Source organism: Penicillium argentinense (genome assembly GCF_028826775.1).
Source record: "Penicillium argentinense strain IBT 30761 chromosome Unknown utg000004l_segment0_segment0, whole genome shotgun sequence".
NCBI classification, from domain to species: domain Eukaryota; kingdom Fungi; phylum Ascomycota; class Eurotiomycetes; order Eurotiales; family Aspergillaceae; genus Penicillium; species Penicillium argentinense.
This window is the reverse complement of record NW_026622663.1, coordinates 2,868,100-2,887,642: the sequence shown is the minus strand read 5'-3', so window position 1 is coordinate 2,887,642 and position 19,543 is coordinate 2,868,100. Positions and strand designations below refer to the sequence as shown.

At 52.7% G+C, this 19,543-nt stretch overlaps 8 protein-coding genes across 8 annotated transcripts; 3 read left to right on the top strand and 5 right to left on the bottom strand.

The window, feature by feature from the left end:
- Positions 1-151: 151 nt before the first annotated feature.
- On the bottom strand, positions 152-343 carry N7532_003988 (uncharacterized protein; the record flags this gene model as incomplete). Its single annotated transcript, XM_056616482.1, has 2 exons — positions 152-237; positions 292-343. 2 exons carry the CDS (start codon positions 341-343, stop codon positions 152-154), a joined length of 138 nt encoding a protein of 45 aa, XP_056476839.1.
- Positions 344-1,232: 889 nt separating this feature from the next.
- N7532_003987 (ferric reductase family protein) lies at positions 1,233-2,563 on the bottom strand (the record flags this gene model as incomplete). Its single annotated transcript, XM_056616481.1, has 4 exons — positions 1,233-2,108; positions 2,168-2,353; positions 2,419-2,480; positions 2,542-2,563. The coding sequence occupies 4 exons, from the start codon at positions 2,561-2,563 to the stop codon at positions 1,233-1,235; spliced, it is 1,146 nt and encodes a 381-aa protein (XP_056476838.1).
- A 98-nt stretch (positions 2,564-2,661) lies between these two features.
- Positions 2,662-3,219, bottom strand: N7532_003986 (uncharacterized protein; the record flags this gene model as incomplete). The annotated part of the gene is made up of 1 exon (XM_056616480.1): positions 2,662-3,219. One exon carries the CDS (start codon positions 3,217-3,219, stop codon positions 2,662-2,664), a length of 558 nt encoding a protein of 185 aa, XP_056476837.1.
- Positions 3,220-6,752: 3,533 nt separating this feature from the next.
- N7532_003985 (uncharacterized protein) lies at positions 6,753-9,392 on the bottom strand (the record flags this gene model as incomplete). Its single annotated transcript, XM_056616479.1, has 1 exon — positions 6,753-9,392. One exon carries the CDS (start codon positions 9,390-9,392, stop codon positions 6,753-6,755), a length of 2,640 nt encoding a protein of 879 aa, XP_056476836.1.
- A 1,176-nt stretch (positions 9,393-10,568) lies between these two features.
- Positions 10,569-14,549, bottom strand: N7532_003984 (translation initiation factor 3 subunit CLU1; the record flags this gene model as incomplete). Its single annotated transcript, XM_056616478.1, has 4 exons — positions 10,569-14,141; positions 14,207-14,262; positions 14,325-14,399; positions 14,513-14,549. 4 exons carry the CDS (start codon positions 14,547-14,549, stop codon positions 10,569-10,571), a joined length of 3,741 nt encoding a protein of 1,246 aa, XP_056476835.1.
- Positions 14,550-16,028: 1,479 nt separating this feature from the next.
- On the top strand, positions 16,029-16,322 carry N7532_003983 (uncharacterized protein; the record flags this gene model as incomplete). Its single annotated transcript, XM_056616477.1, has 1 exon — positions 16,029-16,322. The coding sequence occupies one exon, from the start codon at positions 16,029-16,031 to the stop codon at positions 16,320-16,322; it is 294 nt and encodes a 97-aa protein (XP_056476834.1).
- Positions 16,323-16,429: 107 nt separating this feature from the next.
- On the top strand, positions 16,430-18,514 carry N7532_003982 (ATP-binding protein; the record flags this gene model as incomplete). Its single annotated transcript, XM_056616476.1, has 5 exons — positions 16,430-16,743; positions 16,802-17,043; positions 17,105-17,445; positions 17,495-17,918; positions 18,072-18,514. The coding sequence occupies 5 exons, from the start codon at positions 16,430-16,432 to the stop codon at positions 18,512-18,514; spliced, it is 1,764 nt and encodes a 587-aa protein (XP_056476833.1).
- A 73-nt stretch (positions 18,515-18,587) lies between these two features.
- Positions 18,588-19,337, top strand: N7532_003981 (uncharacterized protein; the record flags this gene model as incomplete). Its single annotated transcript, XM_056616475.1, has 1 exon — positions 18,588-19,337. The coding sequence occupies one exon, from the start codon at positions 18,588-18,590 to the stop codon at positions 19,335-19,337; it is 750 nt and encodes a 249-aa protein (XP_056476832.1).
- Between the last annotated feature and the right edge of the window lie 206 nt (positions 19,338-19,543).

The window sequence follows — 19,543 nt, the reverse complement described above, 5'->3', positions numbered from 1 at the left end:
CTTTTGTAGCAGGGTCGTTGTCTTGACAGTTCTTGCAAATGTCAAGGTTGCTTGTGAGGTACTTGCCGCCATACACCTTGGCGAATCTGGAGAATGTTTCATACGCCACATCAAACGCAATGAGCTCATGACTTCCAGGCGTGAGAAGATCCTAGTCGATGTTTTCGAAGATAGGGTTCGTGGTCTCGCCGTTGGGCTTGGTCGAGTCGCTGAGGCCATTGCCGTCGTGCAAATCACCTGGAGCGCAACGGATTAGTCTCAATTCAAATATTTCTTGGTAAAGTGACTCACCGGTATCAATAAGCAAAAGGCCAACATCCTTCTCAGTTGCTCTATCGCGCATGTGTTTCGTGAAGGACACAAAACCACCCCAATCCGCGCCATAGTTGCGCTATTTGATTATGTGCTTCGAGCCAACCATGACTGTCGGACATATGAATGAATTTGATTTCACTCCAATTCAAAGGTCCTCTCGGCTGTGTGGTCGAATCCAGAGCCAGGCTGCATGCGACGCATAGACCTTGGGTAGACCGATGGTTCTTCCTCTCCTTCGCAGGAGGAACATCCAGAGACAGTGGATACGGCGAGGGCCAGATTTAGCAGAAGATGAAGTGCGGCCATGGTCACTCGTGTCCACGAGGAGCAATGAAACGCAGACGGTTTAACGTGCGGGGTCCACCATTGGGGCTTGGTCGTATTCTTTGATTGTCCAGCGCCATCGCAATCTTTTCTAATAGATTTTTCCTCTAGGGATTCATCCAAAAGTACATGATACCTATTCAGGTGTTCTGCATCAGCATCTATCGAGCCACTTGTTCTACCAAGCCCTTGCATGAAGCTCAGATAAGCAGACTCTATTATTGCATCTATAAGGTGATGAACGAATCATGGATGAACCTAGAAGAAAGCACCTCATATCTTGCATTCGCAAAGAAGATATGTACAACTTGCCGGACACCCCCTAGACATCATAGAACATGGCAGGCTGTATCGGAAGAATCACCAAATATACACAAAAAGCCAGGTTCAAGGCAAATAAATCAAAAGGACAAACAGACACCCAGAGGACAAGGCCTTGGATATACGATTGTCGAAGAGAAGAGAAAAGAAAAGACTTGATGAGACCAAGAGAAGGCGACCAAGACATGAGCGCTCTCGAGCAACAAATGCTCAATTAACACAACGCACCGCGTTTTTCTCTAACATAAGACATATTTTGAGTCCCACACAAACTACCAGGAGAAACTCTCCTCGACGTAGTCCACATTGGTCTTCTTCTGTCTCCTGCGGCAGACCTTGCGCACATCATCACTCAGGCCTCCGTTTCCACACACCAGTACACCCATGGCACCGACTTGGTTCTCAACCTCCATTCCGACAAGAGTATCAATGTTGGGACGACCGGGGAACATCTGCACGGTCGCAGACGGGCTCTGGATTTCTTTGGTGTTGCGCGGGCGGGTAACGAAAAGCATGATGCGGAGGACTTCGCGACGGCGGTCCATCGCCAAGATACTGGTCATCCAAGGCCGGATCCACTCCAGGTGCTCGGGCGACTGGATGATCCAGACAAGGGTAAGGCGACGGCAGGCGACAGTACCCTCTGCGAAACCAGCCACAAGGTGACGGACGAAGGGAACGTGGTGGGTGATGCCAACACCACCGGCGAAGAGCATCACTGTGCCGTAGGAATCCATGGTGTGAATGTTGCCATAAGGTCCCTCGGCGAAGGCGCGGAGGGTGATTCGGTTACCAAGGGCGTTCGAAGCACGCTGGAACAGCTTGTCGGTAAAACCTGTACGGCGACGGACCAACAGGGAGATGGTCTCCTTCTGGGGTCCAGCGATCAAGTCTTGCTTTGACATGGGAAGAGCCTTCTCATCAGTCATTGCGTCTTCAGTCTCACTCCAGCCAACGGAGAAGGGGTGTGATGTCCACCAGCCAACCGCTGGGATATAGAGATAGATGTGCTGGCCAGGGCGGAAGGTCCAGGGACGAGCCATACGCAGAGTGATGCGCATCGCATCACCGGGCATAGCTTCGACGGTTGCGGTGGTGGTGCTGCGGCCGAAGTTGTGGTAGAAGATGATGAAAAACCGAGTTGCACGCTGGTAGAAAAGTGTTAGCTTCTGTCATTCATTTGGTATGATCATGGAGCAAAGCTTACCTCCAGAGCCCAAAGAACAATCGCCGCAAGCAGGTAGGCTTTGGCAGTCAAACCGTGCAAGTGAACCCAGAGGCAGCCGAAGGAGACGGCCGCAGCAACGAAATGAAAGTGGACGAAGACTTCATAGAATGCATGGCGAATAGGCGACGGGGAATGCAGCATGAGCGCGACGAACGCAGCAGTTGCCTATAAGAGAAGGTTAGAGACGTGCTCATTTAAAACATAAAGGGGTCAAAGGAGTCAATACATACTCCAAGGCCAGTATACAAGAAGCTGCTTGACGCAAGAGCCATGCCGACAACCTTCCAGTTCGCTGTAGAAAATTAAAATTAGCTACCCACATAAAAGTGCCCGTATTGTGTACATGTACTTACCTTCATGAGCCTTGGGGATCATCCAGGCAAGAGTGTGAGCAACACCCTCCAGCACAACGATACGTCCCAGCCACCGGTGAAGCAGGTTCCAGGTGTCAAATGGGACATGAAGCAGAGCGATCAGGGGTTGTTCCGGCCAGCCATGAGAACAAGCGGAATCAAGTTGACCGTAGCCATGGTTCCAGTCCGGTTTCGAACGATGTCCGCTAGGGTGTCTTCTTCAGATGCGTAGGGAGTAGTCACCACACAGAGAATGACATTCATGGCAACAACTCCGAAGACGAGGATACCGTGGAAGCGACTGGGGAGGTTTCCCATGTTGATGGCAGTGGAGATCTGGAACTCGCGATTGTGGCGGACACCAAACAGGGGAGCATAAATCAGATGCTCTTTGAACCAGCTGAAGGTGTTGTGTGCAGGCACAAAGTACCGCTGCTTGTCATCGGTAAAGCTTGACAGTCGTCGCAAGTGGCCGGAGAATCGAAAAGCAAGAGACCAAACATACATCGCGGCAGCCGCACAGCCGAGGGCGAGAATGGTGTAGCGAGCGAGATCATCGTTCACGGCTTCGTACCATAGGTCCATGGCGCTCTTTTCATGACCACCTCGTTTTTCGATGTCCATATCAGCGGCGCTGCTCAATCCGACGAGCGATAGAGTGAGAATAAGATGCTGCATGATATCGTATTGGTGATAGCTGTTCACGGTCTAGAGGAAGGTTCTATCTTCTTTTTGGGCAAGGCCAGCTTGCTCCAGGGGGTTAGGCTAAGCACGAAGTACGTGTTATCAAATCCCCAGACTGTTGAGAAGGGATGGAAGACTTCCGTCCGGAAGTGTCGAGTCCAAAACAACACCAGGCTGCTTGGGGAGAAGAAAGGTCGTGAGCGCAAAGGGTACCAGCTGGTCGTCGGGTGATTTGACGATGAGGAGCTGGAGTCGAAGACAGGCCCTGCCTAGAATGAGCGTATCGGTCGAAGTGAATGGGAATGGGCATCTAATTGGAATACGGTGCCCCTCCTCAATTGCACTCAGCAGCAAGCCAAGGAATGTCAGACCGACACGGATATTTTCCAGAGGATTCTCTGTTGTCGGGCAACGAAAAGAATGCTGGTCACTCAGTCACTGCGATAGAAGAAGGAAGGACAAAAACGTGGATGGTTCTAGCCCACCACTTGAATGACTATTGTCAGAGAAACGAAGTGCGACAAAAAGAACGAAAGACGCAAGACAATGCGGATTGTCGTGCAGAAAGAGAAAGTAAGAAGAGGCAAGCCCTCACAAGGGGGGAGAAACGAAGAAAACACGGTCTATTTTTTTCCCTGGCGTCCACTCTTCCTGAAGGGTGGGGAGCAATGAGACAGGCCAAGTGCCGCGCCGGGGCCAACACGGCGCAATATGTAAAATCCAGCAAGACTAGGCCGAATGGCGTTCGCACGAATCGTGGATATCAGATTATCATGTCATTGATTACACTTCCGAACTATGTCACAGTGGGAGGGGCTTTGGCGCCAGTCCGTTTCCTCCAGATCTGAGGAATGTCCATCCGTACCAGCCAGCGGTCACAGCGCAAGGGAAACCCAGGGCCGAACCAGGTCGGCAGGGCCGCAGGATGGGGGCGATCGGATCGAATCAAGAGCAGCAGGGAGCCGTCTGGGCGGCACTGGCAGCGTCGCCATCCTGAACAAACTAACATACGACACGCGACAGGTCAAGGTAAGCTGGACGCAGGCTGTGGCGGGCCGCGATGAACGAGTGTGACTGGTTCGCGCTGAAACACCCAGTGAGCGGACAGAGGCTAGCATGAATCCATAGACGCGAGCTAGACTCTCGTCGATCCTCGTCAGCGACGCCGGGATGTTTGAGAAGTGCCCTTGCGTTATTGGTGGGCCAATACACTGGCGACCGGTGGAGAAAGGGGGAGGCAAAGTGCGGAGGAGCCTGACAGCGTGTGCATCCGACGAGACGTCAGTGTTTGGCGTGTTTGATGTGTCGAGTCGCCGGGCACTTAGAGCCCACCCCTGCACGATGGCATCACATCCAGCAAACTGCCTCGATATTCCTCCGAACATGTAACACTTGCCATCGGAAGCTGATAAACAGAGAGGGAGCTGCCAGCCAATGTGGTTTTTCGCTGCGGTCGCAGGGGCTGTCGCGGTGGCTGGGAGGTAAGCGGAGAAAAGGAGCGTCGACAGGCGCGAGATCTTGGCACTTCATTTATGTCAGACCTTTAATCTCCCGCGCTCTCCATCCCAAAAGAACCATGCCCGCCATGTGGATAGTCTATTTATCCCACGAATAGTGCCGGCAGTCGACTTGACAGGCGGCTGAAACAGTGAGCCCTAGGGAAAGCTATCGCTACATCCCATGCAGGCTCTTGCTGACCTCCGACAGTACTATTGCTAAATCCAGTGTGTGCGCCGAATCCCTCTCGGCGAAGCCCATCCTGTATGCCGCAGATAGAATGGCATCCTCAACAACCGAAAGAAAGAGAAAATCCCAGGTCTAGACGGCTCCCAAGTCTCATGACGTTTCGATCGACAGATGTCACATCGTAACCTTAGATCCAAAACACAGGGACTGCCGATCTCGAATATCAGACACAAACCAGTTCTCCGCGAAGAAAAGCCTAGTCGCTTGCCAATGGAAATGGAACCATTTCGCCGGTCAATAGCATGCCATCAATTAATTACACATGCCACCTGATTCCGTATGCGGAGAATGCACCGGCTAGGCCCTTGGGTGTCTGCTTGCCCCATCGCCTCCCAGCCTGCTTCCTCACGTGGATTCATTCTATGTGTCGCTCTATTGCCGATAGTGCTTTCCTCAATGTCAACCCGACACACGCCTTAAGTCGTGTCAGAGAACTCATTGAATGAGGGTTTCGACTGCAGACTTAGGCTGCTTCCGCCGACGACGAGGAGCAAGACGGAACAGACTCATCGTGTCAGAGGCCAGGGCGGCTTGCGAAAATTGCAGTAGCAGCGAGCAAGTACCTGCCTCCATAGGTAGAAGTACCCATACAATTCAGGGAAATGGATCCCCAGCGATCCACGCGACCACGAACAGGCAAAATCAAAATAAATGATAAGCCCAACAAAACCAGAAGGCTAATGTACCCAGAATTCCAAGATGACGCCGGTCCTGCCTTAACCACGGAATCATACTATCGAGAGCCCCACCCCCAAAGCGGGCCCAGCCTTATCCACTGTTTCCCTGGGAAATGAACTGCCATCTCGACCATGCTTGGTCGAGGTCGGTTGAATCAAGTTGTCTTAAGCCACTCCCATATCGAATGATTCCCGTTCACAATGTAAAATGTGATGTGCAGTTGGAACCATGGGTCGTGATTTTTGTAGATGGGAAAACTTGAAATTCAGTCAAGCGGGAGTTTGACGTTATCCCCAGCTCAGAAAGCATATGCGTGTACTATCCCAGTGGTCTTACTCGACTGCTACGCACTGAAGACCATAAAGAAATGGTGGGAATATAGCTTTTTTAAACATACATTGGAGATCATCATCTTCTGGTATCACAGTGATTTCAATGAATTTCTTGAGGATCCGGTCGAGGTTTTGCATGATATCTTTGAAGCCCGAATCTCCAATACCGTCCAGGGAAGTTGCCAGGCTTGTCATGGACCCTTAGTAAGCGTGAGCAGATTCCTGTTAGGATCCGCCTATCCTTGTCCTGAGAGTTTCCAAAACTCAGCCGCTGGATAGGGGTTTGAGATTTGACAGTCGGCGGAGCCTGCATGCTTGTTCTGATGACCAGCAGCCTGGCCAACTTGTAATTTGAATGTCGGGTGGTAGAAAGAGAGGTGATAACAAAGGTCAAAGTGAAAGAATTGAGAGAGATGAAGTGGGAGAAGTGGGAGAAGTGGGAGAAGTGGGAGAACTTCTCCAAGTAGGGACATAGCGCAGCTCAGTATTTGCTCCCATACGATTAGGTGAGAATAGGAGAATAGGACTTGCTCATGGTCTCAAGCTCGAGAATCTCACCTTGAAGAGAGGAAAGATAAGGAATTATTTCTAATGGAGTGGAAGCTAATGATACACGGTGAATAAGAATAAAGTAACGCCAAATTTAAGATGTGGGGTATCAATGTAAACTAAACAGCAAGAAAAAATAAAAATAAAAAATAAAAAAAAAATAAAAAAAAAATAAAAAAAAATAAACAAATAATGTGCTTTGCACAAGCATATGTTCACTTCTCACAAAAAGCTCAACTCATCGTCACTTTCCTCTTCCTCAATGTCTTCCCCAATGACCCCTCGTGGAGGAGCGGTCGATTGTTGGTGATTAATGATCACCACCTCGACCCTACCTCCATACATTGAACTCATAGGCCGGGGGCGCTTGGCCGGGCGAGTGGCAGAGGACTCGGCCTCCTCGGCACTCCGCTTTCTTCTCGACGAGGAGGGCATTATCAAGGAATTAAGGGAAGTATTGGACCTCGTCATCATTCTCTTGGCTGGCCGAATGGGCGAGTCATCCACTGCCTCGACACGTCGCTCCTTTCCAGTCTGGGATGGCGTCGTTGGTGAAGACGAGGGGGTCTGACTTCGGGAGGGATTGGCAGAGCTTTCCGATTCCGGCGAACTGCTGTTTGAGGAGCAGGGCGGCATCGCAGCCATTGACCGGCGGCCTCTGATGATCACTTTGGGTCCTGCATTCTGCTTTGTTGCCGGCGTGCGAGCCACCCACTCGCCGATGCTCTCCTCATAGCGGAAGCTATCGTTCGTAGTGTCGAGGTTTGTGTCCTTCTGGCGCTGAAGCTCAATGACCGCTTCCTGCACCTCGATAGCCCAGTCGTGGTCATCTTGATCGTGCGTCTCTTCCGCAAACTGCATGGCAGCTTCCACAGCGACTTTGGTGACCAAGGTGAAGAACTTGGGAGTATGGGCAGCGTCAGCCAGATGCGCCAGCCGCGAAATCATGCGGCGAGTCTCTCGACTCCTTTCGAGGTTTTTGAGCCATTGGAGATATGGGTCTCTTTCTTCCAGACTTTGGTCTTCAAGTCTGCGTTCGGGTGGCGCTTGGTCGGATGTCGCTTGGCCGCTGCCTAGGGTTGCACCACCAAAATAGCGAAGAGATCGTCGTACGAACGACGACATGTCTTTGACCAGTTCCGGTGCAGAGAGGTTTCCAGAGAGCTCCTCAACTTCGGGTGCAGCGGCCAGAATGAGTTCCTCATCACGAGCGAGAATGGCGTCGTTGCATTTAACAAGGCAATCTGCCAAGAGGATACATCCTCGTCGTATCAACTGATGTTTCGTGAATCCTTCAGTGGTTGAGGATCTGGAATTCAGTTCTGAATTCGCCTCAGAGCAAAGACGACTGATGAAATCACCTGCTGCCGTCTTGATCACCCCCTGATCATTTCGAGCTTCCGAGCCAGGAGCACGAGATCGTGAGATGTGCATACCGCAAAAAGCGGCCAAAACACTTGTGCATTGATTCGACAACGCCTCTGTGACTCGAACCGGGCAGGGTTCATCCTCACGAACACCGGGAGGAACCCAGTCATTCACGGTGTAGGCAGCTCGCCTAGCTCTGGGTGGACCTAAATCACGCGCAAGCGGGCGAGGTGGGTGTCTGATGGGTTTGGCTGCCCGTTGAACATCACTTGCAAGATACAAGACTGTCCTTATCAACTGGCAAGCTGCATGAAAGTCGTCGTCTTGCACTGAGGATGTGATAACCGCCTTCTTCATCCAGTCCACCCAGACATTCGTTGCCATCCATTCGGGAGTCATTGTGCCAGAAACGAGAAGCTTTGTGAGCTCATCGAACACATACGAGTGGTTGGGCTTGTTCGAGACGCATGCCCCGTATTTGTGGAGTAAGCCAATTGGGTCTGTGAAGGATGGGCTTGGCAATTTTGTCCAGCGAGGGTAATTCCAGACCGTGCGTGTCTTGGATAGAACAAGTGAGAGTAGCTCCTCGAAAATCTCTGGATCGCGGTTTTGACATGTTTGAATCAACGCGCACGCAACCGGCTCCTTGATCCATTTTTTGCGAATCAAATCACTGATCGTCCAAATTCCTTGGGCTCTAACAGCCTCCCGGAGTGGCTCCCATGCTGGTTTACCACAAGCATAGTGGTTCTCAAGGTCGGTATAGCACTCATCACACAAATCCTTGTTCTGTTCCTCCACAGCGACAGTCTCGTTCAACTCCTCTTGCGCTTCGGCAATAACCCTCGGCAGGTGTCGGAGCGTCATAGAAAGCAACGACCGTGCTCCTCGGTCGTGTCGGGGTACCCGAGTATTCTCAAGGAAGTCCTTAAGTGTCCGATCGAAGTTTTGCATGATATTTTTGAAGTCCGGATCTCCAATATCGTCGAGGAATTGTTGCCAGGCTTGTCCTGGTCTTTTCGTATGCGACGATTCCTGGACATTTCCAAAATTTGGCTGCTGAATTGGATTTTGCGCTTGGAGATTCGTAGGAGCCTGCATGATCGTTCCAGTAATCAGGGGTGTGGCCAGTTCAATTGCGCCAGGTAGGGTCGAGTTGGTTTGGGGGCTCTGTGCAGACACCAGCGTTCGTTTGCGTGGGTTTCCGCCTCGGTTCGAGAACTTGTGCTTCAAACGTCGCTTGCTGATTTTCTTCCCCGGGATCCATTTGGGATCGGCATCGTCTGCGTCTGATCCGGGGTTGCTGCCGGCGCGCGCATCATCAGTCGGAACATCGGATTCGAGGAAAAAGTCGTCGTCGGTCTCTTCATTTTGCTCGGGCGAAGGGAATGGCTGCACTTGATTGTGCTTTTTGAGTCGACGGTGAATTGAGGTCAGGGGGCGCAGAATGCGCTTCGCCCATTTCGCAGTCGCTGGGACTTTGGCCGGAGCCATTATGTCCGAAGTTAACGATGTTATGGCGTATGAGGAAAACGGTCAGATGAATTAGGCAACTGTAAGATAGCTCGTCAGACACCTTGTCGAGGAGGGGAAAGAAGAGTGATCTAAAGCGTATTCCTACTCACTGACTTGAGAGCAAGAATAGTGAATGCAGGTAGTGAGTTTCAGCACGGCCGCGGGTGAATGGTCACCAGGCCTGCCCTTGTAACATTGCCAGTAACCCAAAATAATATCCCACCAGGAAAAGATAAACGCGTATCAAATGCAGTAAATAGAAGAGGCACAAGAGAACGCGACGCAAGACTCCGAGGTCCACTGAAGGGAGACCGCGGCGGATCGGAGGCGGCGGGCAAAACAAAGTACTCAACGCGGTGGGTCCCAATGCGGTCAAGCGCCAAGATCGCCTCTTCCGCAGCTTGCAGTACTTCCGACCTGGGTATCAACTATTGAAGAATTCAACGCTATGGTCAAGATGAAAGCGCAAAGCCCTCGACGTTTTAGATACTTAAATCTATAATTAATGTTATTTCGATCTCGAAAACTATACTTCCTGATTCCTGCTAAAACTGCAAAGCCCCATTATCGTAATGCAATTACAACAGGTATGTGATTGGAATCTGAGCATCACATGAGCTCATATATCATTCGAAGTGATTCTAGGTTTGAACCCGAAGAGTGTTCACACTGACACTTACGATTCAACCCCACTACATAATAAAATTTGTACAGTACCAGCATCACATTATATGTGATCAGATCCTGCGGATATAAAGTAGCAAAGGTAATCCGTATCATGTATCGACCCAACTCGCATTATCGTATGCAAAACTCGTAAGTACATAGGGCCGTCCCGTCATCAATCCACAGTAAGATAATGGGCCATAGTATAGTACAACCAAAGCCTGAACTCATTTCCGTGCACTAGCCAGAACCAAGGACAAGATCGAGAGATCAAGAAACATGAAGGGAAAAAAGATCAGAAGAGAGGAGAGAGATCTAGTATAATATAACAGTTTTCCGCTCAAACTTGACCCCGGCCCACCGTAAAAAAAAATCATGGAGTATTTTATTGTTAAGACAAGAGATGACAAGAGAAGAAAATCAAGAAAATTCACCGAGAGCCGACAAATCAGAGAGCTCTGCCAGTGTTATGGAACGGGGAGAATAGATCTATGCCTTGGACTGCTTAGAGCCACGGAGTTTAGGGTTGGCAGTGCGCTTCTTCTGCTTGGTGCGGGAAGAACCGGTCTCGCCGCCTTCGATGAACTTCACCAGCTCGTCGATGCTGCGGTTGTGCATGTTGGGGTCGGCAGCACCGGCACCAGCGGTCTCAGGAGCAGTCTGGCCGACCTGAGGCTGGACGCGAGTACCCAAGGTGGAGACACGAGGGTTGATGTTGACGCGGCGCAGGCGACGGGCCTGGATGTCCTTGGCGTGCTTAGCGATGGACACGGCGTTCTGAGTGAGCTGCTCGAGCCATGTCTCAGCCTCCTTGGTGTTGCGGTCCTCGGGACCGAGCTGAGAAAGGAAGATGTTGTAGGCCTCGCGCATCTTGCCAACAGCAGCCTTGGAGTCCTGGTCCAGAGCGAGAGCCTGGGCCAGCTGGAAGAGGATGGTAGCAGTGTTGATGGACTGCTTGCCAAACAAATTCTCACACACGGACAGCGACGCCTCGAACCACTTGCGGGAGTCGGCGTACTGCTTAAGGTGCTGCAGCATGACGGCGGCGTTGTTCATGGTGGTAATCGAGTCGGGGTGGTTAGCACCGTAGATGATCTTCCAGAGATCCATGGCGTGCTTGATGTACACCAGAGCGGTCTTGGTGTTACCGGAGGCGTGTTCAAAGAGACTCAGGTTGAGGTAGGCTAGGATGGTGTCAGCAGAGTCGACACCCAGCGTACGCTCAGTGACGATGACAGCCTTGCGAGCCAGCTCAACGGCTGCCTCCTTCTCATCGGTCTGGTAGTAGAGCATAGAGAGCTGGTGGTACAGCTTGGCAACCTCGGGGTGGAGGATTCCATAGATCTGCTCGTGGAGAGACAGAGACTCCAGAATGAGCTCCTGGCCCAATTGCTTCTGGTTCTGCATGAGCGAGATACGACCGGCCTCAAGAGCCTCCTCGGCGAGAGCGCTGCGCGGCGAAGCGTCCTTAACCAGGGGCACGATGTTCAGGATATCATCGGCGGTGATGGAGACGGCAGGCTTGGCCTCGACAGGAGCACGGCTGGGAGACTTGTTGTCACCACCCTTCTTCTTTTTCTTGTTCTTGCTGCCATCATCATTACCGTTTCCGTTGGTAACGGGAAGAACGGGAGCCTCCTTCACCTGATCCTTGGTGAAAGCGAACTCGCGAGCACCAAGCTGGAGACCCAGCTTGATGGCGATATCACGCAGGAGTTGCATGTGGCGGAGGGAGCTGCCCCAGCTCTTCTCCAGAGAGAAGCGGTAACGGATAGTAACCTGCTTCTCAATCTCAGCACGCAGAGAGGCGGGAGTAACCTTCTCGAAGGAGAAATCGCCCTCGGGGTAGACCTCACGCAGCGACTCGTCAATCTCAGCACGGGGGGCAGCGTTGACGTCCGAGCCGAGCAGGCAGTTCAGCAGGTGAGCAATACAAGGGGTGACGAACGGAGCGGGCACATTGCGTAGGTACTGGTGAGAGACATGCTTAAAGGCACGGGCAACCATCTCCTGGATCAGAAGAGTAGACAGTGCCGCCAGACGGGGGCCCTTCTCGCTGGAAAGCTGAGCGAGCTTACCCAGGTAGCGCATGTTGATACCACGCTTGTGCAGGAGCTGGGTCAGGGACTGGCCATCCATGGGGAAGCCAACATCACCGTCGTGGAGGTCCTTGACCAGGTCGGGGATGACCTTGGAGCGCAGGTGGTCGCAGGCATCACGAACCTCATTCTCGTCCTCGGCCCACTGTTCCTTCTCTTCCTTGGTCTGGGGAACCTGGCCGCTGAAAACATCAGGGTTCAGCGAGAGCTGGAATCCAGAGATGTCCACACGCTCCTGGTCGGCAGACTCCTCAGTCTTCTCCTCGGAGTCCTCCTCTCCCTTCTTCTCCTCGGCCTTGGCGACGCGGCGGCGCTCAACCTCAGCCTTGACGTACTGGCTCATCTTGTGGCGCCAGTAAGACTCAACAAGCTCCAGTCGCAGAACGGACATGCGGTGGGGGTAGGCATCGCTGCCGTCCTCCTCCTGCCACGAAGCATCCATTGGGGCAACGCGGTACAAGTCGAGCACGTACTTGCGGCCATCGGTTCCCAGGAGACCTTTGGTCTCAACACTGCCCTCCAGGTCGTGGCGCTTGCCGTCCTTGTCCCAGACGGGGTGCTGCTTGATGCGGAGAGCCTTGGAGAGCTTCTCGAAAACGGGCTTGAAGTCGGGGTGGGTAGCGACGACCTCCTTGCCCTCAACACCACCGTAATCGATCTGGTGCTCACCGGGCTCGCGCTGTTTGAATATACCAGGGACAATGCTCTGACCAACAATACGCTTGCCAAGGTAGTCAACAACAACGGTACCGGGGGTGAACAGACCCTGGATGTCAAGCTGGTTCACAGCCTTGATACCCAAAACATCCTTGCCAACGGCCACACGAGCAGCCTCGTCACCACCCTCGGAAGTGAAGGTGCCAACACCGTCAGCACCGAAGGAGTAGAAGATGTTGTTGTAGACGAAAATCTGGGCCTCCCGGGCTTCAGTGGGGTTCAGAGGAGCGACCTCACCGCGGGCGACCAGAACGGCACCACGAGCGGCGGCCTCGTTATAATCGGCGAAAAGCTTGGACGTCAGACGCTCGCGGAACACACGGTCCTGGACAGTATCGCGAGGCAGCTCGCGAGTAGTCTGGAACTCCTCGTTCCAGTCACGCAGGGTCTCGGCATTGTCCACGCCAGAGATCAGGTAGCTCTCCTGCGAGCGAGTGATGTCGGCCTGGTGGGCATTCTGACTCGACGAAACCGGGGCGACGAGCCATGGGCTGTTGGGGATGGCGTTCTGGAAGGGGAAGGTTGTCAGGAGATCCTTCTGATTGTTGGATTCCTGGAGAGCCTCGAAAGAGGAGTTGAAGGAGGCCGACAGTTGGGAGATCAGGGTGAGGAGAGAGTGAGCACTGCCCTTAACGCCCTTGGGCATGGGCTTGGGGAAGGGGTCGAACTTGGCGTTGGAGTTCTTATTAACGTAGAAGCCCGACACGTGAGCGGTGATCTGGAATTGCTCGCCCTCGTTGGTCAGGACCTGTAGATAGAGCAGGTGGCCCTTCTGGCGGAGGTGGTAGGGGACCGGGTTCCACGCGGAGAGCGAGATCGACTTGACGGTCTTCGGCAGAGGCGATTCAGGCTTGGGAAGGATGGTCTGCAGCGACGAAGGGCCGGACAGGTTGTACTTGAGCAGCGAGTGATCCTTCTCCGACTCGGCAGCGGCAAGAGCCTCGGCAGAGATGGAGTCGTGCAGCGAAAGACCAGCAGAGATACCATGCAGGCTGTCCACACGGTCACCCGCAGCACCAACGAGCTCTCTCAATCGCACAATGTGCATGCGGGCCTCCTTTTCAGTGTAGGGATCCTCCACCAACACAATCTCGGAGTCGGCCTGCAGACCGGGGACCTCGGACAGCTCAACGAAGTCGTTGATGCGAGTTCCGTTGAATTCGAGGTGGAAGCAGGTGTACTGGAAGGTACCGGGCAGCTCGACGATGGATTGGCGAACATCTTGAACCTGTTCTTGGCTTGACACCTAGGGAAAGCAGAAGTATTAGCGAGCAGTCCAATTCAATTGCGAGATAAAAGAGCAACACCTACCATCACCTGGATCTTGTACGGCTCATGGGGAAGCTTCACGGAGATCTGGAAGAGGCCTTGACACGAGTCAGAACGTCATCGCACCGGGTTGTCTCAAAAATTGTCCTATCCCACATACCACCAGCATTGTCGTCCTCGGCGACACCCTCGGGGTGATCGCCGTTGGTCTGCTCCTGCGCAGTCGGGGGAACCTCTGTACATGACGGTCAGAATCGAGTGTCCAGAATTGCGATATGCCACGTTTGTATGCTGCGATCCGCGGTAACGTGTGACAGTGTCGAGCCAGGATTCGAGGGGTAGGCGGACCTTTCGAGTGCTCCAACTCTCCATTGGATTGAGCCATTATGTCTGATTGATTAAGTATAGCTCCGGCAAAATCAATTTGCGACAGACAGCTATCTCACACGCGATGCGGAGAGTCGAGACGAATGCTCAAGGACGGGGTAAAATCGGTAAAGACCCGCGAGGATCGAGAAAAGAAAAAAGGTCGCTATGGTACAAGGAACAAGGGTGAACCAAAAAAGCCAAAACCCCCGTACCCCAGAAAGATCGATGCAAAAAGGAAAAAGGTAGTCCGGTGAAGAACGAAGCGGTAGAACGGAGAAAATTTCGCGGATGCGGCATACCCTCGGAAGCGCTCGGGCGGTGGGTTCGGGGAAGCCACCGCGGAGAGAGTGCTCCACTGCGAAAAGACCGATGTGTCATGATTTCGGGACCATTTAGGAGTCATTATGTACTAGTACCTAGTAGTATTAGGAGCTTAGTCTTAGATGGATGGCTCAATTGAAGGACTGATTGAAGGATAGGCTTGGTACTACTATATGGTATAGTAAATAGTGCTAAGGTGGGCGGCAGGCTAGAGCATGGGGTTATGCACCAGCAGCGAAACTGAGGCATTATAGTACAGGACCCTTGTTAGGTTATACTCATAGGAAGCACATTACCATTGTAGTATCCGTCGGCGTCATCAGACGTTGGGCATGTACCAATAGGCTCATCCAAGTGTCAGCTAACCTTTATTCGTGCTTCCGTGAACAGAACGCTGGTCGCTTAGCCCCGGCCGCCTTCCCGACAGAAGCAAGTTTTGCACATCTCTCGTCCACCGACAATTGTACGAGGCCTATAGTATAGGAGCACTCTACCAGATAAGGAACACACTGCATTTGCAATAAGAAGCGATATCTGACATGGTTTCCTTTTACGAATTATTTGATTTTGCGCATTGTCTTCGAGGCATGACATAATTGCGCCAGCTCGATGGTTCATCAGGTAGTGCTTGGTAGAACAAAGAACGACAGACCGTAGCGACCAGTTCCAATCAGGACACCCCCAACACAGGGCCAGCACCCCGTTCACGTTACGGGGACTGGCTTGAGATAACACTGAAGCACGTCGCCCACATGACCGCCAAGCCTATAGGACGATCGGGGCTGAGACTCCACCGACTAAGCCACAACGCCCACCCTTCTGGCATTATCTGTGTCCTCCCTCATATTCTCCAGTCGTTCATTCTCTTTCATTTTTCCAGCCGAGTCCGCCAGTGTCTCCGCTGCACGCCGTCTTTGGGTTCCTCCCTGTCCGCTCCCTTTTTTCTTACCTCCCTCAGAGCCATCCCCTGGAGGTGTGGCACCGAGAGTCGCACAGCGTCTATATTGACCTATCCTCTAGCTTTTTAGGAGGTGCATTGATCGACTGGACCTGCATACTCTAACGGTCAGGTATTTGTTGGCAGCCATCTCAGAACAAATCGTTGGTCTGGGAAATCAATCCGGTGGTCATTTGAGACTTGCTTGGTGTACATCAAGCCCAGTCTTCAGCCAAGATGCTATGGACACGGCTCGCGCAACCCCTGTCGCGCACCGCCCGCTCGGGCCTGGCTAGACCACCTATATCGGCCTTGGGTGCTGCACGATTTGTGCCATGCACATTCCAACGATTCAATTCGTCGGATCCCAAAAGTACCGGTCAATATAGTCCTGATCCGACAGATCAGAATGACTCGGACGAGGATCAGGGACGGGGTCGCAAGAGTGACGACCCAACCCTCAAGTCCACGATTCTGAAGATGTTGGAGACGGCGGCGACGACAGCTGCGTCGATTGCCATTCTTGGGTAGGGTTACTTCATCGCCTGCAAACATGGTCATAGCTCCAGGCTAACACCACTTCTAGAATCGCGGGTTACTCATACCACCAGTACTATAAGTACTTGATTCTGGACAAGATGGACAATGCGTTCAATCCAGGCGACCCCGCCCTCGAAATCGCTGGTGTTGTGTCTGGAAAGCATCAGTACCGCCACGAGGAACATTGGGTGGTCCGTGATGAGCAGCTTCGAATCGATGACATCGTATCAGGCCGGCGCCGAGGTCATTACTATCTACTCATTGGCGAGAAGGGCACTGGAAAGACTTCCATGCTGCTCGAAGCCATGCGGAAGATCAACGGCGATGGCTGTGCTATGTTTGAAGCGCATGCCGACCTCGAAATTTTCCGAATCCGACTAGGCAAGGCCCTAGACTATGAGTTCCATGAAGAGTATGCTCAAACCCGGTTCTATCTGCTGCAACATTGTTTCTAAAACTATATCCAACAGCTATATTGGAAGTCTTTTCAGCATTCGTGGCCCCCGCGATACCACAGCCCTGCTGGATATCGAGCGGGCCTTCAACAAGCTGGAGAAGGTTGCTCTGACCAGAAGAAAGAAGGGCTCCCCGCCTCTCGTTCTCATTGTCAACAGTGCCCATCTGGTGCGGGATGACCATGATGGACAGGACCTGCTCGAAATGATCCAACAGCGGGCTGAGCAATGGGCCGCTAGCGGTCTTGTCACAACGAGTAAGCTCTACCTACTTGTCAAATGAGGAAGAACATCGTACTAACTCATACTCTCTTTCAGTCCTCAACAGTGATGACTACTGGGTCTATGAGCGCTTGAAGCGCTACGCAACCCGGATGGAAGTCGTTCCTGTCACAGACCTACCAAAAGACAAGGCCATGAGTGCTCTGAAAAAGTACCGCCAACAGTTCTACAATGAGAACCTGCCGTCCACAGTTCTGGAGCAAGTCTACGACAAAGTTGGCGGTCGCCTTTCCTTCCTGAACCGAGTTGCCAAATCCCCCGACGTCGTGAAGACTTGCGATGAGATTTGTCGCGCGGAAAAGACCTGGATACTCAACAAATGCTGGATACTCGGCATGGAGATGGATGACGATGTGATGGATGAACAGAAGTACTCCGTAAGTAAACCCCTGAATTTCAGGATATAAGTCCTGACATTTTACCTAGTCTGCTGCCATGGTCCTGGCCAAGGCACTGGTCGATCGCGAGAAGGAAATGGAAAAGACCTATGATCCAGAGAGAGGCCATATCCTCCCGGAGATCCCTCTCCATGAAGCACGCGAGATTATGACCCGTGCCGACTTCATCCAATCCTACGATCACGAGAACATCTTTACTATCGACTCCCGAGCTATGGTTCGCGCCGATTCCGTCCCGATGCAACTGGCATTCCGCGAGATCTGTGCCCTCGAGGGCTTTGACAAGCACCTGGACAGTACCCTGACGCGCATTGGTGACATCGAGAGTCTCGGTCGCACACGCGAGCTCACCATCAAGGACCTCTGGGACCAGGGCAAGTACCGAATCGTTGTTCGGGATGTCAAGGGCAAGGAGGCTGGGACGGTGGAATTTGCGGTGGCCGAGCGCGAGGGTGAGGAAGAGGATTAAGCAGAGCCTCGGTCATGTACTTTTAATGTCATCACGTACTACAATCTAGTTCAACCTTTTTCTTTTTTTTTTTATCGCTGGTCCGCCGAGTGGAGGTAGTCGACCTTGAAATTCGCCGCCTTGGAAGCTTCAGTAGTGACATCATCACGCTCTCACCGCCGAGCAAACATTCCACTTTCCAGCCTCCTCTTTCCTCTCATCGTCGGCATTGAACTGCCTTACCTCCTGCAGCTGCAGCGTGCTATTGACAGTCTAGAGCTTACCATGGCACCAAAAAAGCGCACATCCTCCGTGAACGACCGACCCACCACCCGGCGCGACCCCAAAGGCGCCTTGACAGCAATGGCTCCCGCACCGCCTAGTTTGGCGCGCATTCCCTCGCCAGCTCGATTCGCGCTGGTCGTCCTGAGCAGCTTGATTGCAAGCTCAATCCTTTTTACCGCGACAGCTGAAATCACACAGGGCGAGCTCGGTCTGGTCAGCAAACACCTGGAGGAATGGTGGGAAGTGGGGGGACTAGTGGCGTGGAGAGCCGCGGAGGTTGGATTGGCTTGGATTCTCGGTTTTGACAGTAAGTGAACTCTTAACGCACCTATTCATTCGATATGAGCATGGGGCAATTTATCAGAGAAAAAGGAAGGGGGCTAACCTGATGTTCTCTCGTGTAGGCTGGGATGTCGCATCGTTCCTCTTCCTAACCCACCAACCCACCTTCTCATTGCTCTCATTCTTCTACGGCGTGCGTCCAACTTCGACCCTTGCCTCGTACATGATCACCATCCTCTCGACAGTGATTCCATTTGCCATCCTGCGCCAGCCCGCATCCGTCCACGATCTGGCGCGTGCGCCATCCGGCGCCGTGGCCAACCGGGCTATTCTCCAGGACCGGGCCACCACCATCTACACCATTCTTGCCGCGACCTCGATCTTCAGCGTCATTCTCTACAGCAGCTATGCAACATGGCTCCCCGCCCAGCTGGTCGTACACTTTGAGAGCCTCCGCGATATCAGTGCCGCCCACGCCGGCCCCGCTGGTCTTCCCGTTCTCTTCGTGACGCTCATTCCTGCTGGCTATGCCGTGCGCGACTTCCTGTTCGTCAGCTCGACGGGTCACTCCGAGGATGCGGCCGACAAGGAACAAACTGCCAGCCGCGAGGACGAGTACCTGGTTGTAGATTGGTACCGCAAGACCTGGTGCCAACTTTCGACAAAGACCCGGATTCTCGCCTCCCGGACACTCATCCTTGCTACCTGTGTTCTTCTCAACACGACGGTGCAAATCGCAGGTACCATTCAAAATGTGTCTGTTCAGGGTGCTGCTACCTGGGGCGGTCTCTGGGCTGTCTCGACGCTGGCTATTGGTGCTACTTTCGGCTGGATTGAAGCCGTCGACGGCGTATAATCTGTCGTCCTCCGAGCGTGCAAGGTGCAAGGTGTTAGGAGCTTAGGGAATGGTAAGAGGCTCTCTCCAGGGGTGCTCGATGCAGGATGCAAACTCATCCCTTCCATTGTGTGATTTGCTTTTCTTTTTTCAACAGGCAGTTTGCTTTTCAAGGTTATACTATACCACTTACTGTTTCTTGCTGAAAGGCCGCCCATTCTCTCTGG